Here is a 17,052-nt window from a genome sequence, read left to right as displayed (position 1 = left end):
TTATGATAATTAAGAATGAGCTAGCAGATGAGAAGTCCTAGTCATTGGCCAAGCAGCTTTGTACCCAATACATCTCTGTATGATTTTGTCCATCCACGTGGTGGGCAGAACTCAGGTGGCTGGCCGAGACTGCCCACATGGCGGTGGGGCTCCGGCAGAAAGATTTATCGTAACACTCCCCCTACCCTACACTTGCATTTCATGTGCAAATGGGCTTCTCAGAGGATGGGCATTTGCTTTTCCAAGGATGGCAAGACTAAGGTGGATTGGGGAAGGGACTTTACTTTGAGCTGTCATATGTCCATTGAACTCCTTTGTGTTCCACCCTCAGAAAGTGGCCAGAGTTACACTGAGGTCTGGGGTTGTTTTCTGGTTCCTTGATTACCCATATGGATGGAGTCCTTATCCCATCAGACATGTAAGTTATTTCTGCTTAATACCTTCCACAAGCAAGTTCTCTCTTTAACTGAGAGTTAATTGCTTCCTTGTAAGGATCCAACAATAGGAATTTTAAAAATAAATATGGCCTTGAAAAGGTAACATTAGATTAACTTCCTCTCTCAAGACATTACAGATTTTTAATTTTAGATTTTATGACATCCATATCTACCAAACATTCTTTATTGCTATGACAACTTTGTCTATAAAGACAAGCAGATTACATCCAGCTAGACTGTGGGTGGAGTCAGTATCAGTCAAGCCCAAGAAGTGTTTGCTTGTCACCTTTTTTTTAACAGCCCCATGAAATTTGCAAAACACTTCCCTAGAACATGGAATCATATTTTTAGAACAACATGAGGTGTGTAAAGAGCAAGTCCTTGTTGATTCATCTTTTCAATGTGAAGAACCTTGGATTAAGCTACAAAGGATCTTTTTGCTATAGAACAGTAAACATGTAGACAAAATGCAGGTTTCAATTTGCCCCAATTTTCTGTAAGCTTATTGTAGATTTTTAGTGTCCCTTCATGTTCTTTGCAGTTTATATGGTAGAACATTTTTACTTAAGATCCATATTTTTAAATTCCTCCCTTGCTTTCTGAGTACAAATGGGGCTGGCAATTACAATTCAGTCCATGTCCAAACCACCGGAAATACCTCTCCTTTCTAAAAGCTTCTCTTCTCCCATTTGAGAGCTTTCCAGAAATAAGTACATTGCTAAGCATTTCCAGGGAGTTTAACAGAGAGCCAGAGCACTACTGAAAATGCCCTTCAACCAACAAAAAGCCATCTGCCCTGCCAGTGCCTAAACATATTATGTGGGATGATGGGAGCAGGTCTTTGATGATGTCAAGAAAGCACATGCTTAGAGGCTTTCACACTGGTTGGGATAAGCCAACACTCAAATTGATTTCTTGCATGCACTTAGAAGGGTTCCATATTCTTTCCTCCACTTGAGCTCTATAAATTGTTAAGATGCAAAGATTGAAAACATTCTCCCCAAGCAACACAGACAGACACTACCAAAAGTCACATTTGGATGAATTCCCCATCATGTGATGATAAGTTTTGATTGTATTTATTTCTGATCTAAAAAACCTAACTCTTAGAAGGATAGCTACATCCAGAGATTCACAAAACCCTTTGGGTTTTTTGTCTGACATGTTCTCTGTAGAGTTATTTAATATGCCAACATATATGATTTCATGAGCAACATGGTTTTATCCCTTGTATAAGTAGAGACTAACAAAGCTGCATTAAGAGAATGGAGGTAGCATGGAGTTATCTGAGGGATGGGAAAGAAAGGAATAGGAAGCTGTCAATCAAAGAGTGCAACATTTCAAGTTTGAGATATATTTTTGAATCAGGGTGATGATAGTCAATTTGTTTTATACTTCAAAGTAACCAAATTTTAAGCACCTCATCATAATAAATGATAGGGAAGTGAGGCAATGGCTCTGCCCATTCACTTGATTTAATCATTTTGCACTATGAAGGGATATAAAACATCAAATTGTACATGTTGAATGTTTATAATTATTATTTCCCAAATGAAATAAAAATAAGGATTCCTTGATGATAGCCATTCTGACTGGTTGGAATGGAATATCAAAGAGGTTTTAATTTTCTTTTCCTTAATGCCTAAGGATGATGAACACTTTCAAAGTTATTTATCAGCCATTGTATTTCGTTTTATTTAAACTATTTTAGTTTATTAGCCAATATGTTGAATGGGATTTTTGTATTTTAGCTTTTTCACTTCTTTACATATTCTAGATATTAACCTCCATGAACATAGAAAAAGAAGTACTGAAGAGAGAATAGTGTAACTAGGGAAGGGTTAAGGAGATGGGGAGAAGGAGGAGGATATTCACCCAAACTAAACATGCATGAAAATACCATATGGAAATCTGTTACTTTGTATGCTTATTAAAATTGTATACTGCCTAACTTGTAGATCAGGCAGTTAAGAAATTATTTTGCTTCTTATATAAATGATATGCTTGTAGAAGATATGCAAAACAAGAACTAAAAGTCCAAGATAATAGAAATGATTTTTGAAGTGTGTGTGTGTGTGTGTGTGTGTGTGTGTGTGTGTGTGTGTGTGTGTGTGTGTAGGAAAGGTTTAAGACTAATTGACTTCAAAAATAAAAAAATAAATACATTAACACAAAACTCAGTCAATTTATAGTGGATGCCCAGCTGTCAAGAAGAAACTAACAGAGTGCACAGTCACCAACAGGTAAGAGTCTCCTCTGCATGTGATGCACACGAACTTTAATTGTTAGCAGTTTTCATGTTACAATTTGCTCATTAGCTATTGATCAAAAGTTCCTGCACTTAAATTAACAAATCTTTTTCCATAGGTCAGTGCTTTTTATTTTGGTAAAAGTTGAGATTTTAAAGACAATTCCTTTGAGATTCCAAAAAGGACTTCAAGTCATTTAGCCACTAGTTTGTGTGTCACATGCAGAATTTCTCATCACAGAGAAATCTTTTGGCAACAGTGAGTATTTTTAAAATTAATCTTCCCCAGGTTTTAGGGACAAGAGGTGATTTATCCTATTCGTACAGTATCTTTTCTTTCTTTATTAGAATCTATAGTATGAAAGCCTCAAAATACCTGTGAAGTCATTATTTTATCTGCCAGAGAGATGGAATAGGAGGAAATGGTGTCTTTCAGGTATGACATTTTTTTCATAGCAGTCACTTAGAATGACACTGAGAATTCTTCCTACTAACAAGAAAAACTCATTCAGGGATCAGATGTCAGAAAAATACAAAACCCAGAGATGACAGAAAATATGAATCTTTTCATCTTTTGTTTTTCCTGAAGAGGTAGGAGATCCTGACTAATGAAGTTATTTGAGCTCTGATGCTGTGAAGTTCTAAATTAGAGACAGGTGTGCCAGCATGGTTGAATAAGCAGAATGGAACACAATCCCTCCTAATGTCACTCTACAGAATGGATGCTTCAGAGCTGGTTTAGATGAACATGATGTTCACATGGTAAACATACTTCCATGGGGGATTGCCTATCTTGAAAGACCCATGTAACTGAGATCTTAATTTCTACAATTAGAAAGAAAGCTCATAGATTATTATAATTTAAACTAGATGTAAAAATCACCCATCCATTTTGGGTACTTTGAATACATTAATTATGAAGCAGTCAAACTAAGGTAATTAGAAAACCATCAACACAGCAAAGCCTGAATCATTGAAGGATAATGATTTTTATACTAATGTGAAATTGAATTTTAAAAGGAACATGCATGAGAAGCCACAGAACGTTCTAAAAATAAATAATCTAGTGATGAATTTAAAGCCCACTATTTAAGCCTGAGTGTGTATTAGGTAGACATTAAGACCTTTGCACTTTGCTAATGTTACTACTTTAATAATATTGTTTCATCTGTTTACTTACAGGTTATGTGAAGTGTGTGACTTAGCACACTGGCTATAAATGTAGTATGTTAAAGTTTTAATATTATAATTAGAACATAAATGTTACAATTACCATATTTCTTTATATGTAAGATGCACAATTATTAGTTTTATTTCCATTAAATTAAGGAATATTTTGTTATAATTTATATATATACATATATAAATAATAAATCTTCATAAATTAGTTGAATTTGGAAAGCAGCAGTTCTCCTCTTCCTTAAGATTCTGGATTATATACTCTATTTTACTGGGAATGATAAGGAACTCTTTTCCTTCCATTTTGATTTTCTAGAAGTTTCCATTCTCTGCAATCCCCTTGCAAAGGTGCATCTGTTCATTTTCTAGCATCAACTGATTTTCAGCAAGGATCTCTAAATCTAAATCCATGAAAATTTCCCAGACCTCCATTTTGAAATACCTGCAGGATATAGCTATATGAAGACCCTATGAATATCTTACCAGACAGTATGTCTAAGTTACACTTGTCTTTTCACTCTTTCTATTTTCTAGGCATAATTTGTTCTGTTTTCTGAATTCTTTCACTTGACTAATGATACCTCCATCTCTGTCTGGTCTTTTGTTCTAGAGTCCAATGTCCTATCCAATAACATCATTTAAAATCTCCTATCTACAGTCCAGGGTATTTTGGATGATCTATTTTATTTGTAAGTGAAAACTTTAAACAATGTTCTGTGAATGCCTTCCAGTTACTAGGCTAAGCACTTAACTACATGCTGTGTGCCTATCAATCAACAGATAAAACAGACCAGCTTCCTACACTCATGAGATCTATGTGAATATGGGGGAAGAAATGAAATATGTATGGTACAGAAGTTATTTCAGGCAGAGAGAACATCTAATAATAAAATAAAATTGGAGAAAGTGACAAAGCAATTGGAAATTCGTGTCCAAGAGGAAATTCATTTCTAAGAATTGAACATGAATCAAAAAAACCAAACAAGGAATGATAAGAGATTTTTGAAGTCATAAAAGATGCATGCACATCAGTGTGTTTTCACATGTATATGTCTTCACACATGTGTACACACATGACTTCATATGTCCAAACTACAAAGAAATATATATTCTACAGCAGATAGAAAACCTTCATATACAAAGAACTCTGAATATTTCTTTGCAACATAATGTTTTGGATCCTTTTTATTTTTACCTTGCTCTGCATTAATATGTGTCATCCAGATAAACTCCCTGATTTTGATTTCCAGGCACATACTAACCATGAACCTAATCAGCTCCATATACTCGCTCTGTACTTGCTGATGTAACACCATTGTAAGTACTGAAAAGAGTAGGGCGATCAGTGTATGTGTGCCTCAGATAGTATTTACTGCTGTCCTCCATAGACAAGCTCTGCATGGGCTGGCAGTGGCTGTGCTCCTCCAGTGACTAGTCTGGATTCTGTCTGATAGACACTCCCAAGGCTTCAGTTCCTTTCTGTTGCACTGGTGGTTTTGTGGTATTGTCCTCTCACTTGATAGCTCTGCTAGCTCTACCACCTCTACCTGACTCTGTAATTCAGCCATACCTACGCACATGGTCCCCTTGTGAATAGTGCCTCAGTTATTCATTTAGAACATGTATCTCTTGTCTTTTAAGGTCTTAGAATATCTATTTTTTTAAAGTGACAAGTCATCCAGCAAGCATTACAGTCATGTTTATTATAAGTTTTTGTTCCTTAGATATCATTTTTTGGTGGTAGGGCAGTGTTATTTGCCTTGTAAAGTATTGTGAAAACCTCTTAAATTCTAATGCAAATATAACCCCTGGGATACTTTTCTGCATGGTCAAGCCTACTAGGTGTGACATCCATTAGATAGCTTTCCTTAACTCCACTGTCCTGGAGATTACTTAGCCCAGTCTGGAAAGGCTGTTCTCCAGGTTTGCCACAAAGTTGTATTTTCACTTTTCTTTTCTGTATTTCTCTTCTAGAACACAATTGGCTGGATATTGATTTTTCTCAGTGTATTGAAGGCATTTATCATATATAGTTAACATTTTATGAAGAGGCACAGGCAAACACGAGATTTAAATTTCCATGTCCAAAGATATCAATCACTTAAAACTGACTCCTGCACTAGTTTATGTAAGTAGAAGGAACTTCATAACATAATTTGTTCATAATTGGATAGAAGCATTAGTATATCCCCTTATTTTGAGATTTGTGACATTTGAAATGATTTTTTTTTTTTTTTTTTTTACATTTCAGGTTGCATGCTCTACCTGAAAACTCTGTGTATGGTAGAAAAAAGGTAATCTAAAATTTAAAAAAAAGCCTCAAAGATTGCATTGCATATCACATCAATAATGTAAGTCCCTGAGGTTTACAAACTGACTTTCTTTTTTAAAAATTTTATTTATTCATTTATTTTAGATATCAGACATATTTTCCCTCCCTTCTCTTCTTTCAGTCCCTCCTTTCCCCACATCTCCTTTGCCTACCCATCCACTCTTCCTCCATTTCTATTAGAAAGGGGCAGTCCTCCATGGTTATCAACATAACATGGTATATCAGGCAGGAGTAAGACTAAGCACCTCCCCATGTATTAAGACTGGGCAAGGTGACTCAGTATAAAGAACACTGTCCCAAAAATCTATAAAAGATTCACAGACAGCCCCTGTGCCCTCCTATTGTTGGAAGACCCTCAAAGAGACTGAACCAACAACCAGGGAGCCTGGGTGGGACTGACCTAGGCACTCTACATATATGTGAAAAACTCACATTCTAACACTGGCTAAAAGGGATGAACAACTATCACTGTGACAGATCCACCTCACATTCTCCATAGGAGAACCTTGTAAAGGTGGATCACAGTGACTTTCCACACTGGGCAGAGCAAAGACAGGAAGGCAGACCACATCACCATTGGGAAGACTCCCATCTAATGGTATGGCAAAGCCAAAGACTAAAAACTAGAATGATGTCATGGAAGTGTGGATCTTGAATAGCAGGAGGCAGGTCTGATCCGTAAGTGCTTTGGTATGTAGATTAACAAGACAGAGATCAATTCATAGAGCACTATCTAGTTGGTGGTATTTGAAAGCAACATTGAAGCAAAGAAGAGAAGACAGAGTACCAAAGTTGAGAGGAAGAGTGACCATTTCACAACAGTATGATAGTTTTAAGATGAAGTTTAAGGTTTCACTCACTAAATTATTTTTATAGTATTGTAATTGAACCTAGAGTTTTGCACATGCTAGGCAACAACTCTAGAACTGAGCTATATCCTCAGCCCTCTTTTTTTTTTTTTTGCATTTTGATTTAAATTTGGAGAAAGAATCTCAGTAAGTTTTCCAAGCTGACCATTAACTCTGCAGCCAAGGCAGGCCCTGAATTTATGATCCTCTTGCCTCAGCTTTTTGATGAAGGGACCAGCTTCCCTTTTGGCAGCCATAACGGGCTGAATACGTGCTTCTATGACCTTGTCCTAGACACTAGAAAGTCAGATGCCTGCCTTGTGACAAGGAATCAATCAGAAGTTAGCTGGTGGCGCTATGCTTTATGACTCTGGGTGTGCTTTACGGACAAGCGCACAGCAATGACATAGAGAGCATAGCAACCACCCTGGGAGGGCCTATGGACCATAACAACCAGTTGACCAATCAACACAGGACAAGCCCTCCAAGCCTGGGAGGCACATCAATCCTGAACCTGTGCGTACCCCTAGACACTCCCCTTACGCTGTCCTATAAGATCTCTTGGGAGGCCCTAGGAGAGGTCTTTTCTAGTCATCTGCCATGGCGGGTGGGTGAAAGACCCGAGCTAACATGGTGTTAGCTCGTTAAATTACAATAAAGCCTCGTGCAGTTTGCAGCAAGCTCTCAAATCTGCCTGGTGATTGGGGTGACCTCGAACGTGGCCTGGGACCCCGGATACCTGAGTTTTCCGGGGGTCTAACACTGAGTAGTTGAATCGTAGCCCACTGACACACTGTGCAGTGTTTTGGAATATTTGTCTAACTATGCAAAGATATGTTTTATTTGCTTAATTGTGTAAACATTCATTGCTATTTTACCTTGCCTGCCTAAGGCACTTGGTTGATCTAATAAAAAACTGAATGGCCAATAGCAAAGGAGGAGGTACAGGTGAGACTTCTGAACAGGGAAAGTAAGTAGGACAAGGAATTTGGGCTCAAGGAAGAAAGAAAAGAAAACAAGAGGGAGATGCCAGGGGCCAGCCAGGCTGACATGGAGAAAGCCGGAAAGTAGGACATACAGAATGTAAGGAAGGTAAGAAGCCCAGAGGCTAAATGTAGATGAATAGAAGCAAGTTAAATTAAGTTAAAAGAGCCAGTGGGACAAGTCAAAGTTAAGACCAAGCATTCATAATTAATAATGAGCTGGTTGGTGTCTCAAAGAAAATGCCAACTACAGATAGCACCCAACATGGGGTCCAAATTTCCACATAGGACTTGAGAAAGCTCAAACAAACAAACAAACAAAAACTAGATACAGCTCCTTTAAGAGGCACTGAGATGCAGCAGAGCACTTGAGCAGCTGGTATACTAACTAGAAATAACAAGCTAAGTCAAAATGCCTGCCACAGTGTGAGCACCAGCTTCCTAGAGATGAAGCAGTTAAATACAGCTCTTGATTAAACACAGCTAACACTTAAATGCAGTTCTCAGCCAGGCCGGCAGGGTTAAGGCTCAGCTCTAACAGACCTGAGGAGGTGGTGAAGCCAACAGTCAGAGCCACAAAGTGTAGAGCCATACTGCCACTTCGCAGTTTACTGTTAGGCTCACATGGTCAGAGAACGATACAGTTGCACAGTAAAAACAGGTCCAAACAGGGAAATAAAAACCTTTAAACAGGTAACAGTGTGTGTAAGTACTTAAGAAAGTAAAGAAAGTGGGTATAGATAGTCATAGGAAAAAGTAGTTTAAAAATAATTCAGTCTTTAAAGAAAGAGTGAAGTAATATAAAAAAAAATCACCCATGTAAAGATGGGAAATACAAAGTGAATCTGGATCATGCATGGTGTTTTGTTGACTTTTGAGTTTTTTGAATGCTAATGAGAATGACAGCTGCTGGGAGACATGGGATTGTAAAAGGAATTGCTGAATTAAACTAGCCTAGTTACTTTAGGGATGTCTTAACTTTAAAATGGAATTCAGAAAATGTATTGCATTTGGGGTTATATTTTTGTTTCCACAGGAAACGAAAGGCTGTGGATTCATTTAAGGTTGATAGTGACCTGATTTGATTGGAGGAGACCCCTGAAAATATTGACTACAAAGAAATAAAGCTTGAGAGACTATAAACCAGGTGATATATATGTTGATCCCTTGACAAAAGAACAGCCCTAAGACTGGATGAGACAAGATAAGTGTTGGTTTCAGACTCTTCATGACTTATTACATGCCATCCTGTCATATGACACCTATAGAATTTTGGTTATACAGTGCAAACAAACTGTTTCCCAGATGATTTTTTTTCCCTGCTCAAACATAAAACAAAAAAAAAATCATCTTTGGTAGCTTGTGTCCAATGCACAGTCCATATTTGTTTTAATGCAGATATGTTTGTTACCTTGGAAAATTCATGTTTTACAGAGCAAGGGGACCAGACATCAATGAAAATGGTTGGCCCAGGTGATCCTGCCTTTCAAAGTGCTTCAGTTACCTTTTCCTCAGAGTTCTGCATTTGGAACAACTACAATGCTGCTTGCTGAGATGGTCTAGACTCACAACCTGTAGCCAGGACTTCAGATAAACCTTTTAATTTCCCATTACACACAGACTGGACAACAAATGTTATAGCTAGTTCTCATAGGACTTGACTATTATTTCAACTTTCTGAGGGTCCCCTGGGTGTGCTGTCTCCCCAAAATAACAGGAGGCAGTCTAGATAACATACTACCCTCATTCCCAAGAAGTGAGGTGGATGATTTTTGATCATTACGTAGGATGTTTGTGATCATTTAGTGGGGCTATTTGAATATATGATAAAAAGGCTACAATTCACCTCAAATATTTTACATTGCTATGTATTTTTGTATATTGATAGAAATTTAAGGTTATTTTTTATATACTGTATATATGTTTCTACTCATTTAAGGTATTGTACCTATTCAGCTCATTTAAAAATGCAATATAAAGTTCTTGTCCTTGAAGGATGTTATTAAAAACTGTTTAGGATAATTAAAAAATTAAGGTTAGTAATTAGGCTTCTATAACAATCAAGCTTATAGTCATATTAGGTTACATTTACAAGGTCATAGAGAAATATATTTTAGATAGATAGGTGATCTTTAAATGCTTCAGAGACCCACACAATATGGTATTTAAGATGCTTAATAACCCAAAGTTTTTCCTGATAGTGAGACACGTCTGCTCCTGGCAGCACCAATCTTCTTCATAAAAGGATAATTAGAAACAATGAAACACCATATGGAGTTCACTTTCACTGTGGCAAAGCTAGTCATTTGGGGAAGAAACTGTCTTTTCCTTGACTGCTGACAGTATACTGTACAAACAGGACAAACAGGACACAAAATATGAAGACTGCCAAACTTTGCCAAGAAAAGTTGGGACAGTCTTTCAAAATTCCTGCTACTCAGAAAAGTCTGTCAGATATTCTAAGCCTATAGGCCAAAGATGGATGTTCCAACATTGCAGAGGAAACTTTGGTGACTGTTCAAGCAGTCACATGTCTTAGTCATTTCTATAATTTTGGAAGCTGCTTTGTTTTGCATTTCCTGTTTACTAAGGTAATATTATATCTTTCTTGGGTCTCTGATGGAATTGAAGATAAGATAATCATAGTTATAGATTTCCTTGGCACTAAATTGAAAAAGAAACTTGCATAAGAGATGTAAAGTTTATAAGGTTGAGAAACATAAAAGCTTAAATTGCTTATCTAAGAAAATGTTTTGAGGTCTAAAATGGTAATTTTGTGTTGACAAAACAAGTTAGTGTAAAAAGTAAATTAGGTACACAATTCTGAATTCACCAAGATAGGATAGATAATGGAGTATTTTCTATGAATTTGCCAAATGAAAATGGACAGGATACTGTAAAGGTAATTATTACTTAATAATTGTTCTTATTGTATATAGCCTTACTATATCAAAGCTAAAACATTTCCTTTTATTTGGACAAAAGGGGTAATGTATATTTGTTTAACTATGCAAGTATGTGTTGCATTTCTTTAAGTATGTAAAGATGTATTGCATTTGTTTAATTATATAAAGATGTGTTGCTATTTTAACCTGCCTGCCCAAGGTACCTGACTGGTCTAATAAAATGCTTAATGGCCAATAACATGGGAGGAGGTATTGGTGAGACTTCCAGGCTGAGATGATAAGTAGGAGGAGGAATTTAGGGTCAAGGAAGAATAAAAAGGAAACAATGGGGAGATTCCAGGGGCCAGCTAGCTACACATGGAGAAACCAGGAAAGCAGGACACATAGAATGAAAGAAAGATAAAAAGCCCAGAGGCAAAATGTAGATGAATAGAAACTGGCTAAATTAAGTTAAAAGAGCTAGCGGCACAAGTCTAAGTTAAGGCTGAGCATTCATAATTAATAGTAAGTCTCTGTGACTTTATTTGTGAACTGGTTGGTGGCCCAAAGAAAATGCCAAGTAGAGTGTAGCTGCATTGGATAAATTTAACAGGCCTAAAGGTGTAGCTTTACACTAAGTCAAAGGTGCTCCATGTTGTACAAAATAAAGAACTAACTTTAACATCAATGAAAATTATGCTGATAATGGAATAAAACTCATAGTAAAGTATATATTGAATACACACTTGTGTAACACACTGTGGCTGCAAATACAGCAAATAATACAGATGGAATATCTGCTTCCAGTGAGCTTGCACTTAGCATGGGTTCAGGTAATAGCATGGGTTCAGGTAGCACATACATAGTTAATTAAATATAAGTAATTGAAAGCTAAAAATAAAAAAGAAACCCAGACAATATTATGCATTCAGAGAACCTAAGGATAGATGAAAATATCCAATCCAGCATAGGTTATATGCACAACCTGCAGTTCTCAGAGGAAGAGAAGTGCTATCAGATAGTGTTTAAGAAGCCTTAGTCACATCAGGAACTGCTCTGACCTGCTCATTGGCTTAATCTGTATAACAACCATGTGAACTAGAATCCCTAAGATGTGGCTTTGTGGAAGGTGAAAAAAGTTCTATGACTTCAGTATCTAAGAAACAGACATGCTGTTCTTGCTCCTAATGGAGAGGCTCAACCACAGTGTCTTCTTGTTCCCACACTACAAGAGGAAGAAGAGGCAGCAGCCTTTCCCTCTGAGAAACACCAAGGCCATGAGATTTCCAAACCTTACAATGAAGCCAATGGGATAGGGAGTATTTAATTGAAAAGAGAAACTAAATTGATAGTTTTTTTAGCCACTCTATGTTTATTTTGCTCCACTATGTTCTTGGTAGAGCTTCAGAGCCATGACAAAAACTGTCAAAAGCTCTTTGCCCTTAAAGGATTGGTTTAGTGGGGAATAAAGCTGGGCATTGAAAAGTAAATAAAATGTGCACTTTACATGATAGTAAATGGTAGCAGTATGAATGACAAATAGTCCTAACATTAAGGTACAGAATGTTGAAGCAAATCCCATTGGCTTCAAAAAGAATTTGGAATTTTTTTCTATTACAACCACACTCTATCTGGAGATAGCTGAAGTCACCCCATTGTATCCTTACAGCTCAGTACAGCTGCTCATGCTATAAGCAGATTCTTGGGGTTCTACACTCCTCTTTCTGATTAATAAAATTTTATTTGGTCCCTCCTTCATATTCCAGACTCTGGAACAACCCATCACTGAAAAGACTGTTATATGAGCCCACCCACTTCCCTTCTTACCATCATCTCCTCCCATTCACTCTCTTCCTCCCTGATGAAGCACTCAGTGAACTAAGGGCTCCGCTGTAGTCCTGACTTCTTTTTTGTCCCCAAACAAGGCCTGCACAGAATCTTTGTTAAAATACATTGAAATTACATATTCAAATCAGAGGCATTGGGACTGGCCTTTCTCTATCAGGGACCAGTTGTTCACCACTGAAACATCTTTGATCAAGCCTTCCACTCTGGTAGAGCCAGGAACATTGTTATACGGAGTTAGGGTAGGTTAAGGGAAATCCTTATCCAAAGCAGACCTTATACACTGATTTGCTCAAGCTTAAGCTAATTTTGTGACTACAAAATTAGTACACAAAATGTAAAAAGCACAATAGAGCTGGAAGGTGTAACACATTGGTAGCATTCACTCATATCTGACATACAGAGGAGGTCCTGAGTTCTAGCCCCAGAATTCTAGATACAAAAATCACAACAAAACAAGATAATCAAGAAAAAAAATAATAAAAAAAAAAAACGGATGCCAGTCCTGCAATTTTAATAGGATTTATTTAAATATAAAACAATATACCAGTGGAATAAAATTTAAATAAATAAATTTAAAAATAGCCTTTTGTATGCTTCTTTAGTAAATAAAATAGTATAAATGGACCTAAAGTGGAAGATTATTTAGGCATTGTTAGGATTATGTGTATCTAGTTTTAGATATGCATTCCAGTCAATGTCTACAGAAAATATTCAAATTGTCCTTTTTTAGCAGTTTATGAACTGCTTCAAATGATAGCTTGAAGTCCAAATATCACCAAATATCTAAAAGTGGCACTTAAAATTGAGGTGAAGGATAATGGAGCTGTGGAAATCATGTCCGTGACTTAAGCTTTGTCTTGTCTTCAGAATTTACCTTTGTTGGGATTGGTTGTTTCTTGCAACCCAGGCATTCTGCAGGAAGCAGATTTGCTGATAAGCAGTTTTCTTTTTCCTTTTTATTCACTTTTGTTCTCAAATCATTAAGGTGATTAATATTTTTAATTCCTCCATGGCTAATTTATGCAAATAAGCCGCAACTCATCCCCCACTGCCACCCCGATGCCCTTGCATTTTGTGAACCATTTGCAAATGAATACTGCAGTGTGGCCATTGCAGTGAGCTGCAAGTGAGGACACTCCAGTGTTTCTCAGGAGTCTGGCCTGAACTGGGAAGCCAGGCTGAGCCAGTCCCAGGTGTTTAAGGCACTATGGTATCTGCTCTTCAAGATGCTTTAAATGCTCTCTGTGAAAGTCTTATAGCAGTAGTCTAAGTTGCTGTGTAAACATTGTAAACAACAAGAAAAACAGTCTGAACATCTTAAAATATAAAGGAAACTAATGGAAAACACAAGGAAAACTGAACTGCGCTACAGAGTCTGCACCTTTGGTGCTTTGTATCACAGCACATGTCTCTGTTATTGCCTTCTGATGTGTGTTTGGCTGTTCCTGTGTGTGGAGGCTGAGGCTGACTTCATGAGTTTGCGTCAGTTGCTTTCCACCTTATTCATGGAGAAATGGCATGTCACTGAACCCAGAACTCACTTCTCTGTCTAGTCTGAGATTCTACATCTGCTTTCTGAGCACTGGAATTTTAGGGACACCACACTTGCCTAGGCAGGGCTTTGCCACCTGAGCCTAATCCTTACTACCTATTTTTTTAATTACTATTTGAGCATTTCATACAGGGTTATATTGTTTTGATCTAACCCCACCCCAACATATCCACCCATCAATTTTATCTCCCAATTTCATGGTTTTTTACTTGCTCTTTTTTGTATGCACCAAGTGTTCTGAATGCTGCCAGTTTGTGCACAGATACAAAGTCTTCCAATTGAACATGGTTCCATCAGCAGCTCTCCCAGAAGCCAAAAGCTATCAAGCAAGAGCACAGGCCAGGTACAGGTTATGTCCCTTTAAGGTCTCACAGACTCCTGGCTCCAAATGATACAAGCCATTGCCATTGCTCTTGGTTGCCCTCAGAACTTGAAAGTAAGATCCTATCAGTGAGGATACCACACACTTGCGTCACAGGACATGGAGAGATCAATCTGGCCCTGTCCATGCCAGTTGCATTTGTGTCTCTGGAGATGCACTTTTTAATCCTATCGGTAGTGACAGCTTAATGGATTGCATGTATATTTGCTATGTTCAAGAAGGAACAAGACCCCTCACCTACCCACCCAGTGTGGCATTAAGGGACATAAATTAGTTACCATGGCTAATCTTCCTTCTAACTATGCTTTTCAATTTTCACTTTAAATGATTTGACTCTGTTATGTTCTTGATTTCTAGCATTTCTTTTTATTTTTAAAGAAAGTTCACTTTTTGTTAGTTTGTCTATACTATGAGTGGGAGGACAGAAAAGAAATCAGAGAGATATTAGTCTCTTGCTAGTAACACTTACATGATTTTGATAATACATAAATGATTGCATTGACTCTCCCTCTAGTCTTCACATATAAAAACCCAAAGATAATTTGTAAATATTTTCCCTCTTGAATGGAGTTAGAAGTGAATATTTGTAGGGGGTGGTAGGGGAGGAGGGGATGGAGAGGGAACTGGGATTGACATATAAAACAATCTTGTTTCTAATTCAAATTAAAAAAAGAAAATATACAAATAAAAAGAAAAAAAAACAGAAGTGAGTATTTGTTTTGTATGCACAGTCCAACATTAGATACAACTCACGGACATAAACCACCTTTAGTATGTTGATAATACCTTTACTTTATGTGTACCTAATACATTTGCATATGTGTGAATATTTTATAAATAACCTTAAGTAGCTACCTTTGTATAAGGTTTTCAGATACAGAATACACATATATAGTATATAAATAGATACATGCATACATTTCTGAAAGAACTAAGTGAATAAAAATGGTGTATGGACATATTATATATTATTCTGTAAAAAGGTCATATATATTTCAAGAATGCAAATATTTTTTTTTTAGCTGTTTTGTTCAAAGATACGTTCTCTCCAAGGAGGGATGCCTTGGAGACATAACGTCTACTCATAGTATACATGCTGCTAGTCCTTCAAAGGCACAAAATTATCATTGCCTTTAAAAGCAGATCATTTATGAAATATTATTTGAAGCATTTGATCAAAGTTGAAGAATGAAGATGGCTGCCATGAGTCTTCATCTTTATCCTTGTATATTGATGTTCTAATGTACTGCATTTGGTGTGGAACATCCTCCACGGCCTGAGGCCTGCAGTAGCACTAATATTAAACTGCTATATTCAGTCTGCTGCTATGACAACTATCCAGGGGCAAATGTCAGGTCAGCTCCCTGCATCTGAGCCTCCCTATAATTGCTTTGTCAGAAACCTAATAGCTGCCTTCTTTGTCTTGTAGAGCACTGAATAGCAAAAGTGGCCAAGAATTGAATGTTATGGCATTCTTGTCTGGTTCATGCTCATACCTTTGGTGTTTGTGATTTTTTTCCCTATTAGGTGCTTAAGTGATATTTACCAGGTTGACTCCTGGCATTTCAAACTACATCACTATGGGCGACTAACTGACACATGTTACCATGCTTGGGCTTGGGAAATCTTAATGTTAGTGGGTACTTTGTAGAAAGTCTCTTCATCCCTAAGAGTGACTATTTGCTAAACCGCATCTAGCTGACATAAATTATTATTAAATGTCTATCCTCATTCTAATATGAAACTGGGTGTGTTTGGGGCTCAGTGGTTAAAAAAAAAAGCAAGGCAGTTTTAATCCCACAAAATGATAGAACTCATATAGTCACACACTATTCAGAGTGACACCTGAAAGCCATTACAGTGCAGCTGAACACATGTCAAGTACTAACATACACTGTGCTGAGAGTTATTCCTATACAGTGGGGTAGAAAGGGGACTTCATTGTGTGTTCCAATGCTTCATGCAGGGAGTGAATCTTGCAGCAGATACACTTTGAAGGGAATATGTAATAAAGGCCAGGTGTGAGGTAGGGCCTGCAAACAGTTGGAAAGAAAGTGGATCTGCTGATAGAAGAGTTATTTAAGCTCCATATTCAAACACCTTCAATCCATCAAATGTCATTCAGGAAAAGAGAAACCAGACACAGCCAGGAGGCACTTCTGTTCTGCCTCTTCAACTCTGAGTTGTGAATAACAATAGTAATAGCGTGCATATTATTCTATGTTGGATAAACCCAAATACTGTAATATCCATGCACACAAACTTGAACTCTCAATGTAAGTATGATGCTGTGTGATTCTCTGCCTCTTTGTGGTCTGCTTTTTTCCCTGTTCATTAAAAATGATACTGAAATTGAGG

At 37.2% G+C, this 17,052-nt stretch overlaps 1 protein-coding gene across 7 annotated transcripts in view; it reads right to left on the bottom strand.

The window, feature by feature from the left end:
• LOC100770406 (nucleolar protein 4) overlaps window positions 1-17,052 on the bottom strand; it is a 340,437-nt gene that overhangs the window by 29,140 nt on the left and 294,245 nt on the right. For 2 of the 7 annotated variants that reach the window (XM_035440260.1, XM_035440257.1), the window contains one exon: window positions 8,396-8,403. The exons of the other annotated variants lie outside the window; for them this stretch is intronic. In XM_035440260.1, the coding sequence (XP_035296151.1) occupies window positions 8,396-8,403 (8 nt within the window). The remainder of the gene's footprint in view (window positions 1-8,395; window positions 8,404-17,052) is intronic. 7 annotated transcript variants of the gene reach the window in all.

Source organism: Cricetulus griseus, chromosome 2 (assembly GCF_003668045.3).
Source record: "Cricetulus griseus strain 17A/GY chromosome 2, alternate assembly CriGri-PICRH-1.0, whole genome shotgun sequence".
NCBI classification, from domain to species: Eukaryota; Metazoa; Chordata; class Mammalia; order Rodentia; family Cricetidae; genus Cricetulus; species Cricetulus griseus.
The sequence above is the reverse complement of the archived record's forward strand: the minus strand, read 5'-3'. Positions and strand labels throughout refer to the sequence as shown.